Here is a 26,382-nt window from a genome sequence, read left to right as displayed (position 1 = left end):
TTTTTGTGTTGTGTGTGCTGGAAAGGGAGAGAAGCAAGGGGGAGGATTTTTCTGGCTGGGTGCTAAGAGAGGAAGGAGGCAGGCAGAGCTACAGCGCTCAGAGTCCGAATGGCTTAAATGAAATCTCTGGCTTCAGATACTGTAACTGAAGCCTCCCCAGCAGACAGGAGAGAACTGGTTTGTTCTGGTGTGTGCGCATGCATGCGTGTGCATGCTTCTGTGTGCGTGCACAAGTCCGAGCTCTCGCTGTATCTGCAGGAGAAGAGCGAGTCTTGCTTTGTCGCTGATGAATTCCATGTCCAGCCAGCTGCAAAACAAGCCATGCTCTGGAATCTCCCTGGGCTTTGCCTGTCCTTTCACTCTGAAAATATCACGCCTAAGGGTAGGGGAAGTGGTTTGGACAAAATAAGACTTGACCTGAGCATCTGCCCAGGACTGAAACCAAACGTCTGTCTCCCCGAATTTTTGGCTTCTGATAAAGCTCAGATAATTTCTCTTGCCACCTGCCCATCTTCAAGCATGTCTGCGCTTTACGGTTCCACACGGAAACACTAATCTATCATGAAACAGGCCATGCATGCAGCTTCTGAGCTGGTGAGAAGCAGGAACCTGAAAACCTGCAGAAAAACACATTTTCAGATATCCAGCCCCATTTTTACAGATGCAGATCCCAATGAACAATGTCTGTGCTACCTTGCCCTTCGCTCTTTCCTCAGTGTCCTTCCGCTCTTTCTAGTCTCCATATTTCTTCTACCTTTTTCATACTCTTAAGTGCTCCTGAGGATGTCTTATCCTCCCCACTCAAAAAGAAGTTGACTCCTCCAAAGGGCAATCCTGGGGGCCGTTTCACATTCTGCTTAACACCCTGTCCTGCTTCCTGCTCCTTGAACCTGTGAACCTTGAACATAATACACCTCACTCCTACCCACACGTGATGACTGAGAGCAGACTCTTTACAAACATGTTTCCTTTTCCCCTCTCCATAATGCTGGAAGCATTCCCATTAGCGACGAGGTGCTATAAAGATGACTGCAAGATCACAAGGCCCTAAAGCAAAGATTAAGTCATTCTGGACAATAATGTTGTTATCATACCTAAGGAAATTACAATGGGGCCATTGTGTAACAGATCAGGTAGAGATACTATGAATTTCTTAAGAAATCCAGATTAAAACTGGAGCAATATGATGCCTGGGAAGCAGTAAATGTTATGTAAAGTTGGAAAGGATACCGAGATTGTGGAAGATGTTTCAATGTCACACTGCTTTGCATTCTTAAGCAATACCATGGTGAACAATTCACTTTCAGGCCTACTCCTACAAAGCCCTAATGGATAGCCTCAATAACAAAACTTTTGACAGCCCAGCTGAAAGAATGGCTGTAGGGCCAGGGAAAAGGACTTCGAGGAAGTTCAACCAATCTCAGCTACATCCTCTGGCAACCACTTCAAAAGGTTTCATGGAGCAGAGTGCCCACAAGCAGATGAAATGAGACCCTTCATGCACCATTTACTGCACTCGACAGGGAAGAATTGCCAGGTTTTGAAAAACACATCCACCTCCTCTCTCTTCACTTTTAAACAACTTCAGTGCTACCAGCTTCAGCAGTCTGTGCTGCAAATACTTTCAGAGTCATCAATCAGGTGAAAACCCTTTTCCCTATGCACACACTGGGCTTGAAACCATTATGGGCTGGCTCTGCTCCCATAGCCAGCTGGAGACAGAGGTGCTTCAAATGCATTCTACGGGAAAGGAAATACAAACCCCACCTTTGCTGGTTTTTAATTAAAAAAAAATCTCAAGCCTCATTGGTTCTCAGGAAAACATAGAGTTGGCTCGTGTTTAAAGTGATATTGTGGAAAGAAAATTAGTATTTTAACAAATTCCCTTCCCTATGTTACTAAGAGCTCTAACAAAAGGGCTGTTCACTGTAAAAATAAGACTTTCTGGTCACTGGAAGGCAGGTATTTTGGACTCAAAAGAAGACTGAATTCAGCTATGAATTGCCTCCTCTTGCTAGGAACTTGCACCTATCCTTTCACAGACCTGCATTTCTTTGAAATCAATTCTAGGCCATGCCAGGGACAGTCAGCTCTGTTAGGCTGGATAAGAAGTAACAGATAGCAAGCAATTGCACCAGATGGCAGAGAGCAGCAAGTAAGGAACTGAATGCCACTTACCCACATGGCAGATCATTTACTGTGAACTACCATCACTGTAGAGATAGAAAAGGATATATTCTTGTGAGTGGAAAATAAACTGGAATGGAGACAAGATTCCTTGGTTGGCGTGCAAACTGTGAGTAACATTATTTTTCTGTAGTGTCCCAGTGAACAGAAATTAAATATGTGACAAGTCTCAGTCCTCTGCAGTCCTTGCTGAACTTACATGCAGGTTTCAAATACCCCAGCCTTCTCATTAGCAAAATGAGCTGAGAAGCCAAAAACTGAATGAACATCCCCCAGGCCCTCAGAGGATAGTAAAGGTTTTAAAGGTTGTAAAACATACTATTTTTCACTTTTGTCAACATAAAGGTAAGGAAACAACTGCAAGATCCTCCTGTTAACACTGAATTCAAGTCTATGGATATACGTTCTTCATAGTGTCTACTGGAGAAAAAATTCTTAATCAAAGAGCAGCAGCAAATTATCTGTAATGGTCCATGCTTGGGAAAGGCTCAGGGCTGAGCAAACAATATATTATTATATGCATCAACCTTCTTTTTTTTTTTTTTTAGCAAGTTGTAACAACTTCCCTGTAAGATAGTCTTGTTTGATAGTAGTCATGTTCTTACAGTATTAGCAAAATGACAGCTCCCAAAGAACAGCACATAGAAGACATTATTGGACAAGGCTGAGAAACACCAGTTTTCACGGTGTTCTGCAGTTCAAAGAGAGGAAAGTTTGTCACATTGGCAGAATATTAGCTTAGGGAAAGAAAATGTGTGAAGGCAGTTAAATAAGGTTACACAGGTGCTGCTACTTCAGACTGTGGAAAAAAAATAAATTATAATACATGTGAAAGAAAATAATCTCTCTAACGTTTGAGTCTTCTTACTGCAGGGATAAAACCACAAGCTTGCTTTAGGAGTGCTGCCCTCCTTTAACCAGCCAAACATCACACTGACATTCTTTAGTGACTTGTGGTTTGGAGAGACAGCCATATGCAAAACTGAGGTCTGCGTACTTCTTAGAACTAGAAACTATTCGTGTATGTTCTGGTAAACTTTGAGATGCAATCAAGCCAAAGAAAATTTTACATGCTAATAGATCTCCATCTCATGATAAATTTTATAGTCTCCTAAGACGATTTTATCATTTCAGGCCACTCCTTACCCCTCACAAATCAAGAGATAGTTTCCAGTTTTAGGGGAAAGATGAGAAGGGTTTAAATGCTGCCAATACCAAAACAGAGCATTTCAGAATAGCTGGAGATTGAAGCAAGTTCTGTGATTGCTAGAAATAGGTCAAACTCAAATTACATGCAAGAGTACTCCAAAAGTTTAAAGAAACTTAGGGAAAGAAACAAATGTAGTTATTACCAAAGTAAAAAGATGCCCTTAGCATGAACTCATTTGTACTAAAGAAGTAGATACAATTTTACCAATGGGATCTTTAAATTTTAAATTATTCTTCAGATAGAATTCTTGCCTTATAGTTCACCAAAAATCCCCCTTGCTCTGGATTGAACTACTGAACTGCTTTTTTTCAGAGGATTCATAAATGAGATGTCAATGTTTCCGCAGAATGGGCCCATCAGTGAAAAGACATCAGGATTTGGACTTGTTGCCGTACATGGCATTTTTTGCAAAATTTACTGAGTTCCAGTTGTATTAGATGGAAAATCCTACAGCCAAAATACCAGGTTTTGGTTTAGTGTTGTCAAACACTTATTAATTTAAATGTCAAATTGCATTACTCCCCAACATTCCATCACAGAAAAATGCTGGTATTTTTAGGGTTCAGATGGCTTTAGATCTAAGACATATACTTTTAACTCCTTGCACAAATAGGAACCACACCGTTCTTTCTAAAGGCAAGAGGGGAATGAAGCAAGTATGTTGTCAGCCAATTGCTACATAACAGTGAAATAGCGAGATTCAAAAACCTCAGCGTACATTTAAGGTCTGAAGATGAGTCCCTTTAAGCTATATCTCCCTACATGGATCTCCTTCTTATCTCACTCCCCGTCTTAAACCTCATTGTGGCTGTCACTCCCACACTATTCTGCTTCAACAGTTTCCCAGCCCATCACTGTTGTGGTTCTACTCCTCGCTGCTTCCCATTCTTGTTCCTTCAAGATGCCAGAGGAGTACTGTGAACAGGGGCATACAGCTTAACTTCCCATTCCCTAGTACTGCCTTCCAGTGACCCAACAGTTCCTAAAGGCTAGAAAAAGAAATTTCAAAAGAAAATGGACTTGACCTTGTGCTGGAGTGTGCTTAGAGTATCACTACCTGCGTTTTCACATGAAAATCAAAATCGTTCCTCTTTTTTTCTCCTAACATCCCATTCATCCATCAATAATGTGCAATCTGTACTCAAAAATGGAGGCTACAGAGCCTCTTAAAAAGAGAAGAGTTGCTTTCAGTCATTTGTAAAAAAATAACTTTTTGCCTCAGTGCAAACTTTTTGAAGAAACTTTCCATCAAAACCTTCTAGAAACAAGTCCCTTACATAAGCATTTTTGGCTCAAATGCTATGGTAAATTATAATTAGATGAAAACAAGATTTTATAATGGAAGGTATAAGACAACTGCAACAATCATGGTGTGACTAGCTCTGCCTGTCCATCAACGATAAGGTGACAGCAATTCTAAATGCCTGAATGACCAAACACATCCAAAAGAACCTTAAACTCCTTAACAGATCACTTAGGACACATTGATATGCCCAGATGCTCCCTGCTCCCTGGTTAACAGGGGCAATTCCATGCCTGTATCCGCACTGGTCTTAAGCTGTGGACTTCTTTGGAGGTCACTGCCTGGGCTTTCATGTGTCTACAATGCCTTTGTAATTAATGCTTTCTGGTATTGCAGGCGTAGTGATACATGCTTCCGTGCTTACGAACACAGCCATCCACTAGCTCCTTATCACCCTCCTTTTGCCAGGGGTTACTCAATAGATGGAGAAAACATAGCAAACCGCGCCCCCCTCCCCCCCCGGATTGCCTGATCAAAGCTTTCTCATTCTGTTCTGCCTTCAAATTAGTTTAGTGTTGCTAAAAAAAAAAAAGCCCTAAGAATGCTGGGATCAGGAGCTCTCTAACTACAAAACACACAATGGATGAGCAGCAGCACAAGCTTGCCCACTGTCTGCCAGTGCGTGGCCACTGAATCAGGCAGAGGAAGGCTAAGGACAGGAACTGTTTATAGGCTCTGACCACTCACTCTGGGATTTCTCTGCTGACACCAACAAAGCTTCCAGGACTGACTGTGGTCTTTCCCTAGTTAAACGCAAGGAGGACCACTGACTCTTATCAGAAAGACTAAAGATGAGAAGTTCTAGGTCCCATCCTGGATGTGTACACTGCTCTGCAGTCCTGTATGTCAACATGGAGGAGTGAGGATCCCTTATGGAGAAGCAATCAAGGCAATCAACAGCTCTCTACTGGGAAGGGAAAGAAACAGGCTACAGCAAACAGAGCTCTAACCCCTGCTCTTGCTACAGACTTCTTCTGAAAGGCAGATGCCTTCGAACTGTTAGTAACTGTTAGAGACAAAGTAGGCCCAATCTTACAGAGCAAAAGGCCTAATGTAAGTCTGCAGACTTGTACTATCCCACTGAAATCGAACACTTCATGATGTTAGTCTATACAGCAATTAACTTAGGACACTCTTTAAAGTGGTTTTAAGAATGTATACTGCTTCATCTTTATGAAAGGTCCTAGCTGCATGGAGAATTGCATTTGTAAGTCAACTATGAAACACAGGCCACCAAATTCAGAAACTGCCCTGCAAACAGCACCAGCCACTGCTCCCTTATGTAATGGGAAAGCTTAGAGGAACTGATGAACAATTATCTAAAGATGCAGTTCAATGGCACCTTCAACCAGTCTCAGCTGAGTGGCCTAAAAAAATCCCCCAGGATTGTTTTGCAGCCAGTTTAAGCCAGTTCATGCAACTATTCAGGTCAGGAAAGTGCTGGTGCCAGTGCAAGAGAAGGAGAGGGGAACACACAGCTGGGAGCTGAATGAGTAGGAACACAGCAGACTGAGCAGTTTAAACTGCTACGGAGCTGAACCCTGGGGAAGTGCAGAAAGAAACTATTTGATCCACTTTTCAATTGCTACTGAACGTAGCCCATGAGGTCCTACATGTTTGCTCCTTAATGCTAAAGTGCTTTTTCAGATATTTGTAAAAGATCTTCCCTGGTTACAAGAGAGACAACTAGATCCTGCCTCACTTCCTTCCACTGAAGGCAGTGCAAATAAAATGGGCTGCTTTTGGTCAGCAATGGCAAACAAAGCAAAACCCAACGAAGAGTGAAACTGAAAAGTAGCTGTGCAAAGGTATTCCAGAGTTAGAATTATAGATGATAAACTACCCTGAAGAGAAACGGCAAGTGGAGTCCCTTTGGATTTTGAACTGAAACCTGCTCTCTTGAATATTCTGCACTAACTGGGAAATGGAAGTGATTTACAGTAGACAAATCTCCTGATGTGTGACAGATTGAATATTGGCACAGTAGTGGATAGAAGTTGATGCTCCTTGACTTGTAAATTAAATCAACTTCGAATTCTTTAGTAAGGGGTAAAGCGTGAATAAGCTGCTTGAAGGGAACCTAGCCTGTGTGCAAGTTAGGCGATGGGCAGATGCTCACTCTGCAAACAGCTGTCCTAGTCTGAGATATTGCTGCCCTCCAGCTGCCTCTAACTCTGCCACCCTGCTCAGGGCTGCTGTCTCTCCAGCAGTCGGCAGAGCTGCCAGTGTGAGTGCTCCCTAGTATAATTCAGGCAGGACTTGTCACATCAGTTTAAACGAGTGGTTTGAACTAATGCACCTTTACCCTCCACCCCGAAACACGTTGGGGAGCGTATGCACAAACCCCGTCCACAGCTGAGCAGTTGGAGGTGGCCGACAAAGGACCGTGGTAAGTAACTGGGCTTAGTGACGCCTCCCAGCTGGGTTCGTGGGAAGGGGGTTGTCCATAGGTTTTCACTTCATTCTTGTTTACATAGGAAAACTACACTGCTTTAAGTAAATGTACAGTTTATATCCAATTTACTTAAATGACTGCAAACCCTTGTGTAAGCGCTTACTGAAATGTAGCTTAAACAGATGAGGAACATGAGTGTGGCACCAGTTTCAGTAAATCTGTTAAACTGATATAAATTAAACTGGCGGGATTTCCGTGTGTTAACAAATCCTTTGCAACTCCATGAGGGCAAATTCTCCCATTATGTCCATACCCATGCAGGAGTAAACATGTATGCAGTACGACTAAATCACTTCAGAATTTGGCGCTGCACTAAGCCCAAACCAAGTTTCAAATTGTAACCGATCCCAAGCACCAAATCACAGCAAACCTGGTATTCCTTTACTATTACTCCAGGGCAAACACACTACCTGAAACGCGAGGAATATGAAGCTTTCCATCCTCATGATCCCTGTACCTATTTTCCTCAGGCTTTGTAAAGAAATGTGAAAGAACAGTGGTCTCCCAGTCCTTCAAAGGGTAGAGGTCTTGTAAATCTCAATATCCTGCCCACCCCAAAGAATAGAGCAGAGCTGGCTTTAGGTATGGGGGAGGAGAAAGGAAGTGCTTGTAGGCCTGAATACAACCAGCACATACAGTAGGTCTAATTCTTGTCCTATCAGCCTTGACGCAATGTGTCCTTTTCCTTCAGCTACTTTAGATAAACAGGAAAGGAAAAGAAAAAAAATCAGTGCTGGAAAAAATACAAGCCAGTTTGAAAGAAAACGTTATTGTGTTCTAATGGTGATTTCAAACAATAGTGAGTACAGTATGTCATATGAAAAACAGGGCTATTGCTATGATAGCCAATCATATAAAAACTAGAAAAAAAAGAGGCTTTTAAAAAAATCGTACTACAATAAGAATAGCTAGTGATTCAGAGCATTAAGTCTCTGCAAACAGCTTATCAGTAACGAAGTCTGCAAAGTGGTAATATTCTTACACCCATTTTTCTGACAGGGAAGGTGCTTTACAGGTAGGTAGAGTGGTTTGCTGTGGTTTGCAAACAATCCCTCAGTGTACCTAAGCCACTGCCTAGCAAAGCCGTGAATTGTACTATACTACTTTCCTCTAACCATTAAACCATTCCAAGAAGTATTCTTTCATTAATGCCTTCATACACAAAAACAGGTGAAAACTGGTTACACAGTAGGAGTAATCTGTTTTGGCACTCAGTACTACTTCCAGAAGCCAAGTCAACTTTCTGGTGTGAATGTGGGAGAGTTAATACCACTGAAAGGGCTCATTCTACAGCTGAAGACTATAAACCATACGCTTTCACAATGATCTTTGTACCTCTGGTGCAGAAATCCCTAATGAAAATAGACATAGATTATGACAGCAGACCCTCTCACTTGATAAATTTTGTATTTATGAATTTTGTTTATAAATACATTGGACACAGTAAGACAAATAATTAATGAAGGGAATAGCTTCATATAAATCAGTGCAACTCAGTGATGTCCTGAGAAAATTTGATTGAATCATTTTAATCTTTTATTGGTGGGCTTTTATCATTTGTAGCATGGACATGAGGGGATCCGAAGATGCATTTATCTGTTTAATTAATTTAACAGATCTCTTTTACACCATGCAGTATGATGCACTGTCACAAATAATTAGCAGAAATATGGAAATTGATATCTTCCAAACATTTTGCAGATGCTAACTAATTATCCCACACGTTTTCACAAAGCGGTTCAATATTATTAACTACTCGCTGAAAGTGTTTACCCATGTTATCCATTGTGACTCAACAAGTCCAGAGCTGAGCGAACATTAGAAATAAGCAGCTCCTTGTTTCCACCAACATCCTCTACCCATTAGACTGTGCTGCTTATTCTCATTCTAAAGGAGTTAACTGTGATTAAGAATATGTGACTATTTTTATCTGAGTTACCCATTAGAATCCACTCTATTCAGTGAACTGTATGGAATGGGCTTCCATTCCAATTCTTAGAGAATATCTTCATATTGCAAAAGAAAAAAACCCACGTATTAAAATTGCCATTAAATGAGTCTCTAGAAGTGTTATGGATGGACTGGACCATACTGACAATACTCTCCTTTGACCCTATTCTAGTTCTTCTACAGAAAGGACTGTAACACATTATTACAGCAAAGAGAAGAAAGATGCTCTGGGAGTCATCTTGCAGGATGCAGAGCTGCTGATGCAGAGTATGCCCTGGTCAGGTGATGTGGTCCCAGTTCTCCACTCATGCAGTCCCTCCACTCCCAGTGCTGCTGTACCTGCCCCAAGCATGGTCTGCCACTGCCTGGGGTTATTTGTCCACCCATCTGTTCAAAAGTCGAGAGTCAATCAACACTTTCACCTTCCTCATGCTCCACAGACAGCAGGACTTTTGCTGGACTTCTTGGCTTTCTCTATATAGCAGGGTATGATAGTTGAATTTCTCTACTTGCTGCCTCCTGCTGACATTTTTCTCTTGTACCTCTCACCCTGCTCCTGCTTTCTTTCCTTTCTTTCCTTAAGCCCAGTTGACAGCACTGCTTTTCTGGGCTGTGCCCTTTGGCTGCAGGGGTAGTGAACCCTGTTCCCAAGAGGAAGCCTCATGCCCTAAAATGCAGGTCAAGTAAGTTAGCACTCCTGTGAGCTAAGTATTCTCTTTATAAAATATTTTAAAAAGATAACTTGTTCACCAAAGAACAAAAGACCAGAAAGGTTTATAACTCCTAACAGAAACCATCTGCTTGAACATAAAGCTGGGAATGTATCGGTATTTTCAATTCAGGCTCAGGAGCGCCAGGAGCAAAAATACCAGCCTGCAGGCTGTTGCTCAGACTTATCTTTCTGGTAATGAAACAGTTTTTGCAAGAGAAGTGTTATCACATCATTAAAAAAAATACTTCCAGAAAATCCCAGCATACTCCTTTATGAAGCTGAACATTTCCCTCTCACACACCAGAGTAAAAGGACAGGCTGCAACTCCACGTGAAATATTGCTTGCTATTATAAATCAATCAGAGAGAAGTGCAGAGCTGATTCTGTACTTGTTCTTTATTAATAATGTTAAACTAAAGTTATATATTAAAATATCCACCACTGATTTTCTAAAAAAAAACCCCACCAAACCCCAAACCTGTGAATTTTGACCATTATGGGAATTTTTGCTTCTCCTCTCTTGAAAATAACATGACCCATGGCCCATTTTTCAAGCCAGATTTCAGTCCTCTCCAGCCAGCTGTCAGGAAACCACAGAAGGTGCTTGAAAGAGCACAAGAAATGGCTGGTTCTAATCTGAAGGAAAAAAAAAAAAGTTGAGGAACAAGGCAGCTACTTGTGGCAGAATGTTATTTTTTCTTCAGTCTCTGCCTGCATATTTTCACAACATGTGTACTCTGTTACCCCGTCACTTCCCTCTCTTCCTTGGGTAAATATCTCTGCTTTGGAATAAAAGAAGGCCCAGGGGTGCTACTTGTAAGGACTGCACTTGCCTTGATATGTTGTTTTTGAACTGAACACATACAATGGACACATTTCAAACTTGGACCTTTGCCATCATAGATGTTGCTTTTAGTTTAACCTTCTCAGATGATGGGGCGAGGCTGAAGGTAAGGAAGAGGCTGGGAGCGGGGTCATACACTCTATCTTTTACCAGATGTGGGATCTCGTGGGAGCCAGGTGTGATAGCCCACACAAACCCCTCTAAGCACACAACGTAATGGAGAGAAAGGGGGATGCAAACTGACCCTCTTCAAGTGCTGGCTGTTTGCAAAATCAAATACAAACCCCAGGAAGAAATGGATGACTAGGCCATACCTTTGCCATCAAGCTGCTTAGATGAAAAAAAGGTGGCATGATTAATATTTTATTTTTTTAAAGAAATAATTTGTTTACAAGTTATTTGTGAGGAAGAGAATCAATTCAAAGGAGATTTTTCCCCATCTTCTCCCTGTAAACTGCATGCCCTGTTAAATGCACTGTGTTTCATGTACACAATTTAACCTGCCATTTGCAACACAACAGATGGACTGGACTAGATTAGACATCTGTTCTGTAGAAGAATTAGATACAGAATGGGGACCTAGGAAATTCTGGATTAAACTGGCTCAGATACTAACCCCACTCAAATACTAACCCAGTTAAGGACACTGGGCAAGATACACTTTTCAACGTCATTCTCATGCAGCAAATGGCAATGCAGCAACAGGTAGGGGAAGGACAAAAGTTGGCAACGGGCTCGCCCTGTGAAGTTATATGCCAGGCTACTTCCAAGCAGCATGTGAATGCAGCCTGAACCCCTGAAAGCTGCCATGTGTACTAAGCAACTCGGAGCTGGGAAGAGCTGCCAGTGGGGCTGAGGGTAGTGCTCAAACAAAATGAATGTGGGAACAAAATGAAGTATTGAGCAGTTCCTGAAAGGTGGTAGGGAAGTCAGGAAGAGTTGTGAATTCTCTGCACTACACAGTGCTGAGTCCAGCTCTGCAAAGTGTTTTTGAACAGGTATTTTACATGCATGTGCTTGCTTAAATTGATAATATCTCCAACCTCATTTGATCTCAAACCTGGCAACAGATCACCTGAAGAGTCATGCTTAAATGCTTGGTCCTTACTACCCATCTCTTCCTCCCTAATCTCTCTGATTATCCTAATCTGATCCCTTCTCCCTCTTCCAAAAATAATAGAGCCACTAAGGTCTTAACTTCCCCATCATTATACTGTAATTTCTTTCCCAGAATGTCTCCTTTTTATTCATTCTTTCCTCCTTGATCTCCCTTATGTCCTTCACTAACCCTACACATCTTTTCCCTTCCTACTTATTCACTTACCATGAGGATATGATATCCTATCCTCAGCTCTCCAGCTCTGAGGAGTAACCAAGCACCTGCACAGAGCACAGATAAATTACAAACCTTATGGCTGCACACACCGGTACCCTTCCCTTTCTCCTGGAAAATCCCATCCAAAGGACCATTTCTCCCTCAAAACCAGGAAGTAATTTGACAGCATGCAATCAAGATTGGGCAGATGATATTTAATTATCTATTTACTTCTAACTACATTGGCACACTGTGATTCTCATGTCACACGTGATATTCCCTTTCCCAACAGTGCACCTCATCTAGAGCACAGGCAGTGAGAGACAGTTGAGGGAGAAGGTGCTGTTAGAGAAATGCTATAAATGGGCATATACTGGAGCAACCACTAGCATGTGTTACTTGTACAGAGATTGAGCCAGTCCCTTGGATAGTCCTGAGACAAGAGGAATCAAAATCATCTTTATCATTAGCTTTTTGCAGTGTAGAGGGATTTAGCAGACATATTCTAAAACTAGGTTTTGTGTATCAAAACAGAAGTAAAAATAGAAAACTCTGTCCCTGTTCAGTTGTTTGAGAAATCAATGTTTTTCTTGCTGTTCTCCCAGAAAAGATACAGTAATGAAAATAGCCTGTAATTTGGAACCTATCAAGCTCTGGGGCATTTTACAGCCCAGAACCCTGAAAGTCCAAAATAGCTCCACAATGGACCATATTTTCCAGAAGTTGTGAATTTATTTATACACACACACCTATCTGTGCAAACTCTAAGAGACGTTAGGAATACAATAGACTTAAAGTTCCATAGCTCCTTTACTAACTGACTGAACTAACTACATTATTTAAGTAGGTTTTTATCCACTACTAAGATGCAAACAGTTCTGGAATAAAACACAGCAGTACTTTGTAGGAGCCAAGCGGTGTTATGTAGCAGCAAAAACCATATAAAGAAAGCTAATAACATTACAGGAGGAAGTTAATGAACATCAGATACAATTTGGCATGGAAGGGCTAACAGGGTTTTCACCTATAGTATATGCACTATGTTCCCAGTGCTACAGGAGCCAGCTCTGTGCTGTGACAAATAGCTTCTTTTCTTGGTCTAGTGCAGGGGAAGTCCTCTGTCCCACTGGGCACTGTCAGGAAAAGAAGAGTTACTATGAAAAGGTGCAGAAAGCCACCCAGAGCCTGGGCAATTCAAGCAGTACCCCTGGCACAGCTGGCATCCTCCAGCACACGCTGGACAGCTTATCAGGTGACGTGACAGCAGGACCAAGGCTCCATTTCAGATGCTGCTGCCACTCAGCCCAGAAAATGGGTAGCAGTCCTCACCAGGCTAACTCTGCAGTAGCAGACTTAACCTAAGAGGATAGGTAAGAAATAAAAAGGTGTGAGACCTGCCAAATCACAAAACCTTGTAACATGATGCTAGCAATGGTATGTGTGCAAGAAAACAGAGTAACACCACAGACAACTAAAAAAAGGTGTTGCCATGACCTGGTAACTTCAGATAAAATGATATGAGCCCTGCTGCTGCATGCCCCATGAAGAAAAAGGGGACTTATATATGCAGCATTTCACTAGCTCCCTTCTCTCTTTTACAGTGTCTCAGTTTCGACTTGAATAACATCACCCTGTGAAGTAGAACTCCAGAGTCATCTAATGAACCTCTGAAATCCACTGCTGCTTACAAGGGGGCCAAGATTTCAAGACATAAGAGGTAAAATAACTCCCAGTAGGCCTGCTACAAACATCTTAATGTGTCTGTACTGAGCGGTGTTTTCACACCGTTCCCTTCCTCTCTCCTTTGACTGGATAAAGAGCTAGGAGGGAAAAAAAAAAGTACCTATGAATACCAATGTGCAGGGAACCCTCATAAATTCACTTCCCGTCAGTCCAACAAATGAGCCCCCCCTGGGAGGCTGTGAGAGAGCGCCTTCTCACAACAGCCTGATTATGAAGTCAGTTCTCTCATGAAATACTCTAACCTCGCAGGGACAAGTATCGTAGTAATATGAAAGTATCATAATGGCTTGAGCACTGTAAATTACTTTTGTTACTTGGGATGTGTGGGGCATATTTCTGGCAGGCTGGTTCCCAGTGATGCTGTTTGCATCTCTGTATCACTTGAGAATTACTCTGAGCTTGAAAGATTCATGTGCTGTACAAATTTAATTTCAGAATAGAAGTGTGATTCTCCAGACATCAGATTTTAGGCACTCACTGCATCCATCATAATTTTAGCAAGCTGCTTTATCACTGCCCTATTCTCCTCAGAAACATAATGCATGCTACCTGTTACAGTCCTCCCCAGTATTTCCAAAATTTTCTAAAAATAAGCTGCTCATTGATTTTTTTATTTCAGGGATTGCCATAAGTCTACAGTACTTCACTACTGATGGCATTTCTGTCAAATTCCAGATTTGCCTTTCACAGTTCTCTGTCTTGGACCTTTTCCATTTTTGCAGTTTTCAGATCCATCCACATTTTGCAGCTATCCGTGTGTGAAGGCATCCTACATAATAATCTGAGGAGGTACCTCCTGCTCCTGTTTTATTTCTTTCCAGTCTCCCTAGGGTTTCTGGGGCAGCACTTTTGCATGTCAGTACACAAAGCTAACCTCACATTTATCCCTTTCCTAACCCTAAAAAAGAAACTGTCCTTAAAACCATGTTTCATTTCAGCTGTATCCTTAAAACCCCAAACTCTGTGAAACTAGAATGAACTAGTGTAAATCAAACAGTGCTCTTACCACTTAGACCCACCCTGCAACCCTTTCCAATCAGGGAATCTAAAATTACCATATTTACAGCATCTGCAGCAGAGCCAAGTACAAAACAAGATGAATAGCTGTGACGCACAAGGCAGAGTGTGGAAGTATGCAGCTGGGCCTGCAAACAATATAGGCACTCGGCACTGAAGTCCATCTAATGCTTTTCACAGACTGGAGTGACTAAAAGGGGAAGGGGGGGAGGGAGGAGAAGAGAAATTCCAGGAAGATGAGTGAAAACACAGCAGAAATCCCAGGCTGCTTCACTAATGGGTAATTGAAATGACTCACAAAAGGTCTAGTAGGGAATTCAATTAATTAGGGACGTGACTGCTCGGAGGGGAGGAGGGAAAGAAAAGAATGCTGGCAGTACAAGAAAATCACTCCTCTCCATTCACTTAAAAACGGGCCTGGAAGAAAACCTCAAGGGAAGAAAAAGCCAAGTTTTTCAAGGCAGGGCCTCTACCCCTTCTTATGCACAGAAAAAGGCCACAGTGGAACCACCCTGGCTTCATGGGAGGAGAAAAGGACAAATAAGCACACCCCTATCACCTCCCCTCCTCTTCCTAGACTTCTAATGAAAAGGAAAGAAAAGAATAAAATTTGATATATAAACTACATCACCATTAAGGCAACTGGTAACAAGAAACTATGAGGACAAGACAGGAATGATGCAGCATAGGTTAATACAGTGGTCCTAATAGCATCCCCCTCTTCGTAACACTGCTGATTATTCCATGTGACAATGAAAGGAGGGCAATAGGCAGCAGCAGGAAGATGAATAAATGAAAAAAATGTGGGGACAGATGAAGGAAAAAATGTAATGCAAGAAAGGGAGAGCAGCAGGAATGGGAACACTCAGGACAACTGGAATTGACAGGAGCAGGGAGAAAAAAATGGAAAAGGAGTAGATGGGAGAAGGTGAAGGGAAATGGGGAAGGGCATGGATGAGAGAAATGGGAGGGAGAAAACCTGAAAAGGAGGAGAAAAGCAGATGCAGGAAGGGTCAGGGAAAGAACGAGAAGTTTCACAATCAGTCAGCAGTTAGGACTTGCTGTGATGGGTACACAGGAACAGCGGTGTTGATTCAGCAACCATCTATTGACAAATACGGCTTCTGACCAAGCCTCAGAGACTAAATTTACACTAGTGCTAGTTTAGAAATCTTGAAGAATGTGCAACCTAAACTTGCAGGCCCACAACTGGTCATTCCTGGTAGTGGAACAGCAGGGAGAGATACAATGACCAAGGGCAAGAGCTCGCTCATGGGATGGAAGTGGGATCTGCAACCTTTCAGGATAAAGTTACCGTAGCTCGAAACCTAGCTCTTGCTAATTCTGACTCGGAGCTGTTATTGCCAGGCTGGCTGTTCAATTGCTTTACACAAAGAAACTCATGGTCATTGTTTACCTTAGTGAATCATGAAGAGATCTAACAAAAGTACTTCTTAGGCCCTATTGGGTTCAGCACTGAATGCCCTCTGAAGGCTCAGATACGCTCTCACGCTCAAGGATCAAGATACTATCACTGTGAAAGGTTGGCAAAGTTTGCAATATGCTGCATGTTTGGGCAATTAGCTGAGTATTTCTGTTCCCGGGGCTGTCAATCTGACATCTTAGCAAGAAAACACATAAATCAAACTGTATTCCTCTGCCAGTGAACTGACCATTAATGTCAGCTCCACTGTCAAATGACTTTCAGAAGAGCAAAAGATTTTTTTATAAGCTTTATATTTACTGTAATAGAGAAAAAAAGATATGACACTGCCCAAGAAAACAATTCTTAGGTCATAGAGACATACTGCACTAGAAGGAAAAATACACTATTTAGGTAACAAGAACCAGTATGACACAAATATTTTTATACTAGTGTAAATACACTAGTGCCTAGACACAGAGATTGCACTACTGTAACTACATCTAGGCTTTCACAATGTTTTAAGTTAGATTAATGCAAAAATGAGTATACTGAAAAACCCAGACATGACACTAAGGAGCGCTATGCTGCTGCAGGAATCATCTTTCAGAAGAGGTATAAAGTTGTCATCCAAATTCCTATGGGCTGGTTTAAGAAAATAGGCCCTAGAAATTTTGCAAGACACTGTTGTTGGTGCTCTGGATGAATGTAAATGTATTCTAGTTTCAACCAGCTGGGCTGGTAGTTTCTATGGAAAAGGACTACAAACTGTGGGCATTCAGTGCCTAGGTGCCTATGCAACAATGCCATTGTCATACAAGAATTACAATACAGCTATAAAATGTCAGTTAAGTCAGGCGGCCCCAACAGCAAATTCAAGCTGGGCAGCCAAAGCACCACTTGACGCAAGTACTTTATTTGGCTTCAAAGTTCCATTCTTTCAAATTCTCTCTCTAACATGTCTAATGAAACAGACAGTGTAATGCGCTCAGAAGGTCATCAGTTTCTAACCAGAGCGCCTCCAAAATTTAACAGGGCCTTGATTCCATTGCCAATATAATTTTGTCCTTTTTACTGGGTCTTCATCAAGTTATACTCATGAGAACTGCAGGCTAGGTCAACATGTACCTCGAGGCTATCTGGATTCTGTTAAGCCAGGCTCACACTTTTGTCCAGACCCTCCTCTCCCCCTCTTACAAAACACTCAACAGAAAATAAAAAAAAATCCCCTCTCTTCTACAAAATTAAAATAATTAAAAGAAATTCCTTTTATCTCTCTAATTAAGTACCATCCTGTATTTAGTCAGTTGACAGCACCAAAGAATGATTTTTCTGTATTCCACAATGTCATCCCTCCTCCCTGGATCTATTCAAAGCCTCTTGTACATATTTAATCACTCCTAGCCAGGCCTGGCTAATGAAATGCAGGGCCTTGCCCTGCCCTGACCTTGCTATTTCTATTTTGGCTCAGCACATCCTCTGCTAGTTGGTTAAAAAAAAAAAAAAAGAAAAAGTTGTTTCTCTCTCTTGGATTTAAAGGTCCTGTTACTGGCAGGGGGTATGGTCAAGGACACTGCTGGAAACAGAATGACTGACTGTGAACACTGCTTTGCAAGACTACTGCAAGTCCAAAAAGGACCACATCAACTTAAGTGCAAAGTTTTTCCCCCTTTTCGCTTTGGCTGGCAAAGGCTGGTGGGCACTGTTCATCTACTGGGAATGGCTTATGGCTAGATAACTCTGTAAGAAAAATGGACTGCTCAAATTGTTTGCAGCACTCTTTCATAAAGCACTGGTATTCGTTCTATGGTTTTGGGCACTTACTGCAACTAAATATGTTGGTTTTCCCCATCTGCCCTTCCTATTTGCCAATACAGCAATTTAAAAATATATTTTCCCTTTCTGAGAGCTCGTAAAGAAGTGTGATCCCATTTATGACCACTTAGGAAATACTGGATGTTGGGTTAGCCCTTTTGTCACATGATGTTGGTTGCAGGAATTTATCAACATACCAATCACAAGTCAGAAATGTTTCCAGAGTACAACAGGACAACATTTACATGGTGATTCATGTGGTCTTTTTAAGCTGAGTTTGTTTTCAAATGTTTTGTGATTTTGTTGGCCGTGAGTTTTGGTGTTCAGTTTGACATACTGAGTTGCTGGATGAACCATAAACCATATCTGAAGTCAGCAAGGGCAAGGGCCATCTTTTTATTCTTTGTGTGTACACAGTGCCTTACATTGTGGAGCTCTGGATGCTGAATAGGGGTCACAGATGCTATCGCAAAACAACCAGTAACAGCACAAGGATCTTTAGGTACTCAGACTGTCAGAAAAATCAGGCTGAGTGGCTCAATTCACCATTGTTCCTCCAATTATCTCTCAATGGAGGCACGCCAGAGAAAATGGTGCTGAATAAGACGAAGATGCCTTTAGCTAGCTGCCTAAAACTAACGTCCTACATCCCATGGAGCACTGTGAGCCTCAAAAGCTGTCTAAGGACCAGGGACATAGGTCATATTTCTAACGGCCAGAATCAGTTTAACAGGTCCTTATTAGCTCTTCTGCATGCGCTGGAACTGACACAAAAAGAGCTAGATTAGCATTTACAAGTCCAGTCTTCTCTCAGCTCAACTAAAACAAACAGGTTCAAGTTGCAACATTCTGTTGAATAGAAGCAGTAGGACATTAGAAATTGCTTGAAGGAAGAAATGTTAAAATCATGTTTGCAATCACTAAAGTCAAACAATACAGTTGTGTCATTTGCCTCTTAATACTGTTTATCGGGTTCTTTTTTAGTCTGGTTTTCTACAAAGGCAACACTTACGCAATCGCATTCTGTAGCCCAATGTATAACTTTTTCAACCAAGTCTGACAAAGGATAGGGGTTCTCAAACATATGTGAGGTTACAGAAATTCAGTAAAAAGAGATGACCAAGTAGAGGAGAGACCTCTTGTAATTGTCCCTGGTTGGCTTACTAACTTACCCATTATTAGATTCCATGAAATGCACAAGGAGGATTTCTAAGTACACTAACTGCAGGAAAAACTTGTAGATACAGTTAATCAACCACAAGGTACAGATCTGTACCAAGCCACATTTTATTAGTTTACTACACTCACAGGTTTGTCAGAGCTTCAGAAAAAAACCCTGAAGTTGTCTGTTTCATAGGAAAAAGTGGAAACATACAGCTTTTGTTGGGATTGTGCTACCAGTCTTTCCACCACTGCAACACCTGCAGCTGAGGGTATGCTATCCTGAAAAAAATAGCTTTACTTCACTGTCCCACATGGTTTGACACTGACGCCAAATCACTGTAACTGTGAATGGCTAGCAAAAGACATGGTCCCGTGCTGTCCTCCATCTCTCTTTCATGCAGCCTCGCTGATTCCCTTGCACTAGTGCTCCCTTGCTCAGGGAGAAAAAGCGGCAAAAGGCTAACCCACAAGTACAAAGTGAACAGATTTCTGAGCTCCCTTAGACAACTGACTGAGGAGTCTGATGAGCGCCAGAACTGACGCAGAAGTTGCCCTTTGGCTGGCTACCTGCTGGTGACCATGAGTTGAGAGATCAGCATTACTACAACCTGAAACCTGGCTATGGTCTTATGTGGCCAGAGTCAAACATCTGCACCTGGTGATCCTCACCCAGCAGAATGGCTCCTTGGGAAGACACACCAGGCAGCGCCATTTAGGCTAACTCCAAGTGAGTAACAAACCTTCATGAAACCAGAGAAAGACAAAGGCAATATTCAGCCTCTTTTCCCCCTCTCCAAGCAGATCTTTAATCCACCTCGGGCCTCAGTCCCACTACAGTTGTACAAAACGGAGCCAAACACATGGCATGCTGTTGTAGAACAAGCACACTCACATTAATTGTCTGTGTCCTTGGTTTCTCTGTGTTACGGTCTGCTGCAGGCATTTTTGTCATGATTTTACACTACAGACATCAAGACCATTAAGTGCTGAATCTCCCTTGCTTACGCTGTTCCTGATGTTTGGCAGAGCTGGAGAATGCTACCTCGGGGTGCTCCTTCCCTGGGAGCTCTGGCGGGATGTTGCAGTTAAGCCACATCCACACAGCTAAAACCACAGAATTTAAAAACAGCTGTGAAATCCAACTGTGTCTGATCTGCCTTGGTGTTTGGCCGGCCTCTGTGGGGCCAAGTTTTTTTGACTCAAGTAAAAATATGATTTAGCACAATTCACCAGACTAGGCAAAAGCATTTGTGGAAGGTTTTTTTCAACCTACTTGTAACAAACAAATTTGGGCCACCACCTATACATGCCAGAAAAAATGTTTATCTTGCTTAGCCAAAATTGAGCAAAATAGATTTTTTGGCAGCATGGACAAAGCTTTAGGCTTGACTTTTTTTTAAGGTCCCCTCCTAATTCCAGTTTTCCATTCCCCACCCTTTGGAGTTTCTCAGATGATTCTCTCTCCCTAATGGCTTTTCAGTTTGGGTACTGTCCTTTAATTTTTTCTCCCTTATTTTTTTTTCTTTCCTTTAGTCTTTTTTTGCATTTGCTTTCTTTCTATCCTGTCTCTTGGAAACATATTAAAAGACCTCCTATCTCTACCATTCCTATCTTTTGTTTGCCAAACTATTTTCCCCAGCCAAAGGTATATCCTTTGATACCCCTTGATTAAACTTCCAATGTGTTAAATGATTGGGAAACAGGAATCTTGACAGTGGCCTAAGACCACTATTCCAAAAAACATAAGGAATTTTTTTATTTACATGTGTCTTACTAATACAGATATATATATACACATATATTTTAATACTCTCACCACTTCTTCAAAAACTAGCACAGAAAAGATATATGTAAGGAAAAATGGACTAAAGTGGGACTTTTAAGCAAGACAACTTCAGAAAGAGCGGAAAATAGACAAATCCAATAGCTTAACATGGAAAATTGGAGTCTATAATTTCCAGACACACTGGCCTTCCTTCTGATACTACAGACTTCATATGTTTCCCATGCAGTGGACCTCAAAAATCCTATTTATTTAGCATTAACAGCATGAACCAATTATAAGATGGCTCACACTCCAAAAAGCCAACAGGGAAATTCTCAGCATTCCAGCTAGAACTTTCTGAAATTTTATTTGAATTTTTAAAATTTAAAGTCAGACTAAGTCTCACACTGATCACAGTAAGCACTGTAGAGTTTTGTGTGTGTTCCCAAGGCTAATCACACTAACCTACGTAAAGGCCTAAGTGCTATTTATTTTCTGCTGAATATGTTTCCTAAAAATTTTCTCACTGTCTCCAGAGATCTTAAATCATAGTGGTAACCAGTTGTCTTGGGGATGACAAGAAGCAATTCTGCACAGGCAGTTGTTCAAAAGAGCCTCCCCAGTGAATTCTTCTAAGAGTTCATATCTGCATGTATTAGTAAGAGCCTCCAAACCATTGCCTCAGGCTCACTTTTCGGAATATATGAGCACTTGAAATTAGTTCCTGATAAACTTGTCAAGGGCTCATTTTATCACTTTTTAATTGAAAGCAGGTCACTAAAAAAAAAATTTGTCCATGTTCAGAATGCAAAAGTATTTAGGAGGGATATGACAAGTCACTCAAGCAACACTGAGTGTTCAAATAATGCTTGAAAGGTGAATACATAATGCTGCCCAGAAAAAGAGAAACTGTGCTTAGGCAACCTCTATGCATGCTTCACAGTCACATCAGGACTGGCTCCCAAATACAAAGTATGTGCATATACCATGCTAGTAGCTGATTAATGGCTATTGTTACTCATCACAGAGTTAGCAAATATCATTAAAAGCTAAATTGCATCTAGAATATGTTAACTCTCATGGTCAATTTATCAACAGTTCAAGAAAGAAGGCTTTGGTTTGGTTTGGTTTGTTTTTTTAGGAGTCCCACTGGAAACACTGATGGCATCTTCAGCAACTGCATCACAATTGTTCTGATACATTTCCATAGTGGCTCTTGGCAGGTTCAGACAAGAAATGGGAAGGCTGAGATCACTTTCTTGCTGTGTATGTTACTCTGAGATCCAAGTCCTTGTTGGGTCAGAAATCACATGGTGTATTAAGGGTTTAAGATTAATTCTGGAGATTTGAACTCCTGTTTTGACCATAAGCCATGAATGGAAATGGGCTACAGAAAAAATAAGTTTGATGAATCTGGGCCATGGAATAATAGAACTTCTTAATCAAGCAAAAATGAGTGAGATAATTTAAATAATAGATGTGCTTTTAGCATCCTGCCAAGTAGGTCACACCATTACCTTGTTTTGGGAATCTGACGAGAAATTACAATATTCGGTATTTTATATTAGAGGAGAATCTTTGCTGGGGTCCATTTATGTTGGCAATTTCTATGTTAAAAGGCCAGGAATAATCTGCTCCATTAAAGAATGGAATGAAATCTACTCTCTTCAGGCTGGTTAGCAGAGTCCCTTTTTCTTCTTTCTGATATAGACCAGATTTATATGTAAACTGACTATTAGGTGAGAACTCTGTTGTCCATTACCAATTCCTGAAAACATGTTTTCGTCTCTTTATAGCGAATACCAACATTTTTTTCTACCGGGGATAAAAAGTAGTAAAAGCAAAAGTAATATCCAAGCCAATCCCCAACCTTCAGAAGACTACACAACATGCAGATGACATCCTATACTTGGGTAATATATTTCACTAGATGATAGATTAAGAGAGATTTCATATGGTATGTAGGGATGTAATATTAACATCAAATACATTCCAACTCCCTTATCTAATCTAATGAGCCATTTAACAGTTGATCTATCAGGTCAAGTCTTTGAATCTGTTGTGTGCCATGGGAGTAAAAGATGCCTACTATTTAAATAATCATCTTTTTGACAAAGGTGAACTTGATCAGTAGTAAAGATTGTTTCCAATCAACGATCTTCAAAAGGTCTCTTCTGTTTCTTTCCAGACAACTACACAAAACATCACAGTACATAAAATACCTTGGTCTAATCCACTGCCACTTGTTTTCCTCTTCACCATTATTTCTTGAGCTTTATGAAGTACTTTTGTAACTGTTTTGGGCCTAGAGAAGGCATGCTCTTGCTTTCATATGGAAACTGTAAACACTTTCATCCTTCCACTGCCAGAACACACACACGCACACAAGCTGGCACATTCTTCTAATCACAAAAGTAAAAAAAAAAAAAAAAAAAAAGTCACAGCTGTAATATTAATAGCAAATATATTCTGGTTCATGTCTGGTTACACTCAGGTAAACACTGATAAGTCATGTGTGAGGCTCTCATACACAGCTCTGCCACTGCAACACCAATCCTAACATGCCTCAGCCTCTTTTTAACATTGTCATACAGCTCAGTCTTGAACAGCTTCTCGCTGATTCACTCCTCTCCAGTATTAATAATATACATTAATTATTATAGTTGGCCATAGTTGGTAGTTGCTTTTTACAGAAAAATAAATATATGGGCCTTCATCTCCCCCCAGAATCTGAAACTTCAGTACAGATAGGCAAGTATGCCAAATTCTGCAGCAATGCTTCCTCCAAATGATAACTTTCAGGCGTCACTCCTGAATATTTGCAAAATACACGATGAAAAAATCTGTCCATGTTAAGCTGTTCTGTATGTCCTTCTAAACGTTGCACAAGTGGTTCAACAATATATATAAGAAATCAAAGTACCACGTTAAATGAAACTGTCTATGTTGTGCAACTGTATCCCAAATTAAAGTAGTGAGGTCTATAAGCACCATCTTGGCCATCTTAGGAGGTACATAACCTGCCTGATTTTTGGCCAATCTGTATTGCGTTTACAGCATGGGGAAATTGCAACCCTAGCACCATTTTTCAAGAGCAAACTAAAGTTAAGACTTAAAAGCAATAATGCTGAGGCAAATCACAGTATCTTCCCTCCCAGCAGTCCTAGTACAGTAGTAGTTCTTCGCTACTTGCTACACTCAGGCAGTGTTTGTGGAAAGTCACTGAGTACCCTGAAGAAGCAAGTGTCTGACCTACCCATAGCACTCACCTCCAAGTGCATAGTATTCCTAGCACAAAATTAAACACTGGGGACTAGCTTGCCACGGCATTCACAGCAGGGCTTTACAGCACGCTCAGTCACACTGTGTTCAGCACAACATACTGAGAACAAAACACTTTAGCAAGAAACACTGAAGAACGCTGAGTGAATGGCATGGTATCTTTGGACCATCACCAAAACACCAGGTCTTCATAATACAAGGTAATATGCAAAAATATAGCTTAACATAAACAGTAGGAATAGGAAAGCGTTGCCAGACGTTAATGAAAAGCTAAGTTTCCTAGCTTGGGAAAATTCATTCATCACTACAAAGCCATTGCTTTGCAGCTTGGTTCAACAGCAGAGAAGTATGCCTAAAAAATTCCTTATAGGTAGTAAGAATTTTATAGATCCTTTATAAAAAAAGTATTACTTTAAACATACCAGGTTCAAATCTAATGTGCAATCCTATGAATGTCTAATCAGTTTTGCTTTCTTCCTCTTCTCACTTTCAAATTCTGGTCTCCTGGACAACCACACAGCAGCAGAAGAAATTTCCAGTAGTTCAGGACATTTTTGCAATTACTAAATCTGGTTTAAATGACCTTACGATAATAGGCATTACCATGTGTAATAATCACCTACAGGGAAAAAGCTTTGGTCTAAATGATCAATATTCTTTCAAAAAGAACGATGAAGATTGCTGCCTCAAAATGCAATCACTGTACAGACCTGTTTTAACTTTCCCCTCCGTAGCCTGGAATGGACTACCTGAGATAAAGGGGCATGGCACAGCAGAGCTATGCTCTGAGATGTCGTTCTTTCTTTGGTGTAATTAGGCTGCAACATGGTTCGTAACTCAGTTTCTGCACTCACAGCTTACAAGGGAAATGCTCAAAAGCAAGAAACGGACAGCAGAGGGAACGCTATGCTATGCAACTCCTGATTTGTAAGTCAAATTGAATTATATAGATGGAATCGCAAACACTCAAGGGCCCCCCTAACCCAGGGTTCACTCTTCTTGCAGTACAACATTAACGTCTTTAAAGAAAGCAGCTGCCTTTCCACATGCCACCGTGGGCCAAAAATAAGCTGCCTGGCCTAACGTGACTGACCAGACTCACACACTTTGCCTCTGTTCTGGGACCCTGTAACGCGAGCAAGCTCCAGGGGGACGGGGCACCACGTTGGATGCTGCACTCGAAATGCCTGTCTTCTTCTGGCACAGAGAGCACCACTATTTCTTTTTAAAAATCCCCTGCTCTTAGCAAGGTTTGTTTTTCTAACTGGTTCCCAGCAACCTCTTGGGGGTTCCAAGCCCAGAAAAGTAATTACTGCATTACTTTGGCCACAGACACAATATCAACCTTGTTAGACTTGGCCTGTGGAGACAGCCAAACACCTGCTGCTGCAGCATTTATTTGATAAGCTTCATGGTTCGCTAACATAAACCTGATCCTGCTGACCTGCAGGAGGATGAAAAGGAGCCGGGGGGAAAGGGTGGAGCAGGTAGGCGATCTCACGGCCCTCCAGCCCAGCAGCTTACAGCCCTCTCTCTCTCAGCAAGCTCCCATTTCTCTCTGCTTTCTTGTTCCCTGGTGAGAGCTTCAGAGAATTGGTTTTCCCCCTGCAGTTATGCAGGCAGATGTGGAAGGGGCTAGGATTCCCATGCCTTATGACGGATTAACTGACAAGTGCAGGATCAATACGGGAATTGTTCTAGCTCTGGCTGCATCTGCAGCCTTCCAAAGCAGACAGAATAGCTGCACACACTCTTGTTGGCATGGTGGTGTGTGCACTGAAAGGCTGGCTTAATACCAAAGTCCATTAGTTAACAGCAAGGGGGGAAGGAAGGGCTGCAAATCAGTCAAATCAACAGATAAAAGGTTGGGGAGAAAAGCAGATGTAGAAATAGAAACTTGATTTTTATTCCTCAAATGCCGCACTTTTCTTGTCTAGTACAAAAAAAAATAGAAAGTAGGGGTAGAAGGAAATAAATAAGGTTTTGTCCCGAACAGGACTGTCTCTTCCGGTGGATATTGCCAAGCAATATCTGAGGAAAAAACAGAAGTGCCAGGGGACTTAGGAAGGAGAAAATAACCTTCCCAACTATGGAGCTTGATATCAGGAAAGAAACTTATTCTTCTGACAGGCAAACTTGCCTCCTTCTCAGCCTCACCTTTTTCCAGGCAGAGGGAATCAAAAGTCGACTATTTAGC

The 26,382-nt window shown here is 41.4% G+C and overlaps 1 protein-coding gene and 1 long non-coding RNA gene across 14 annotated transcripts in view; one reads left to right on the top strand and one right to left on the bottom strand.

Moving 5' to 3' along the window:
* RAD51B (RAD51 paralog B) overlaps positions 1 to 26,382 on the bottom strand; it is a 498,432-nt gene that overhangs the window by 132,322 nt on the left and 339,728 nt on the right. The window contains exon 11 of one of the 13 annotated variants that reach the window (XM_069784191.1): positions 2,179 to 2,213. The exons of the other annotated variants lie outside the window; for them this stretch is intronic. Within the exon in view, the coding sequence (XP_069640292.1) occupies positions 2,191 to 2,213 (23 nt within the window). The 3' untranslated portion in view covers positions 2,179 to 2,190. The remainder of the gene's footprint in view (positions 1 to 2,178; positions 2,214 to 26,382) is intronic. 13 annotated transcript variants of the gene reach the window in all.
* On the top strand, positions 6,938 to 23,067 carry LOC138685505 (uncharacterized). Its single transcript, XR_011324794.1, has 3 exons — positions 6,938 to 7,089; positions 13,578 to 13,693; positions 17,699 to 23,067. It is a non-coding gene; the product is annotated as an uncharacterized lncRNA (long non-coding RNA).

Source organism: Haliaeetus albicilla, chromosome 5 (assembly GCF_947461875.1).
Source record: "Haliaeetus albicilla chromosome 5, bHalAlb1.1, whole genome shotgun sequence".
Lineage (NCBI taxonomy): Eukaryota > Metazoa > Chordata > Aves > Accipitriformes > Accipitridae > Haliaeetus > Haliaeetus albicilla.
This window is presented reverse-complemented; position numbering and strand designations above follow the sequence as displayed.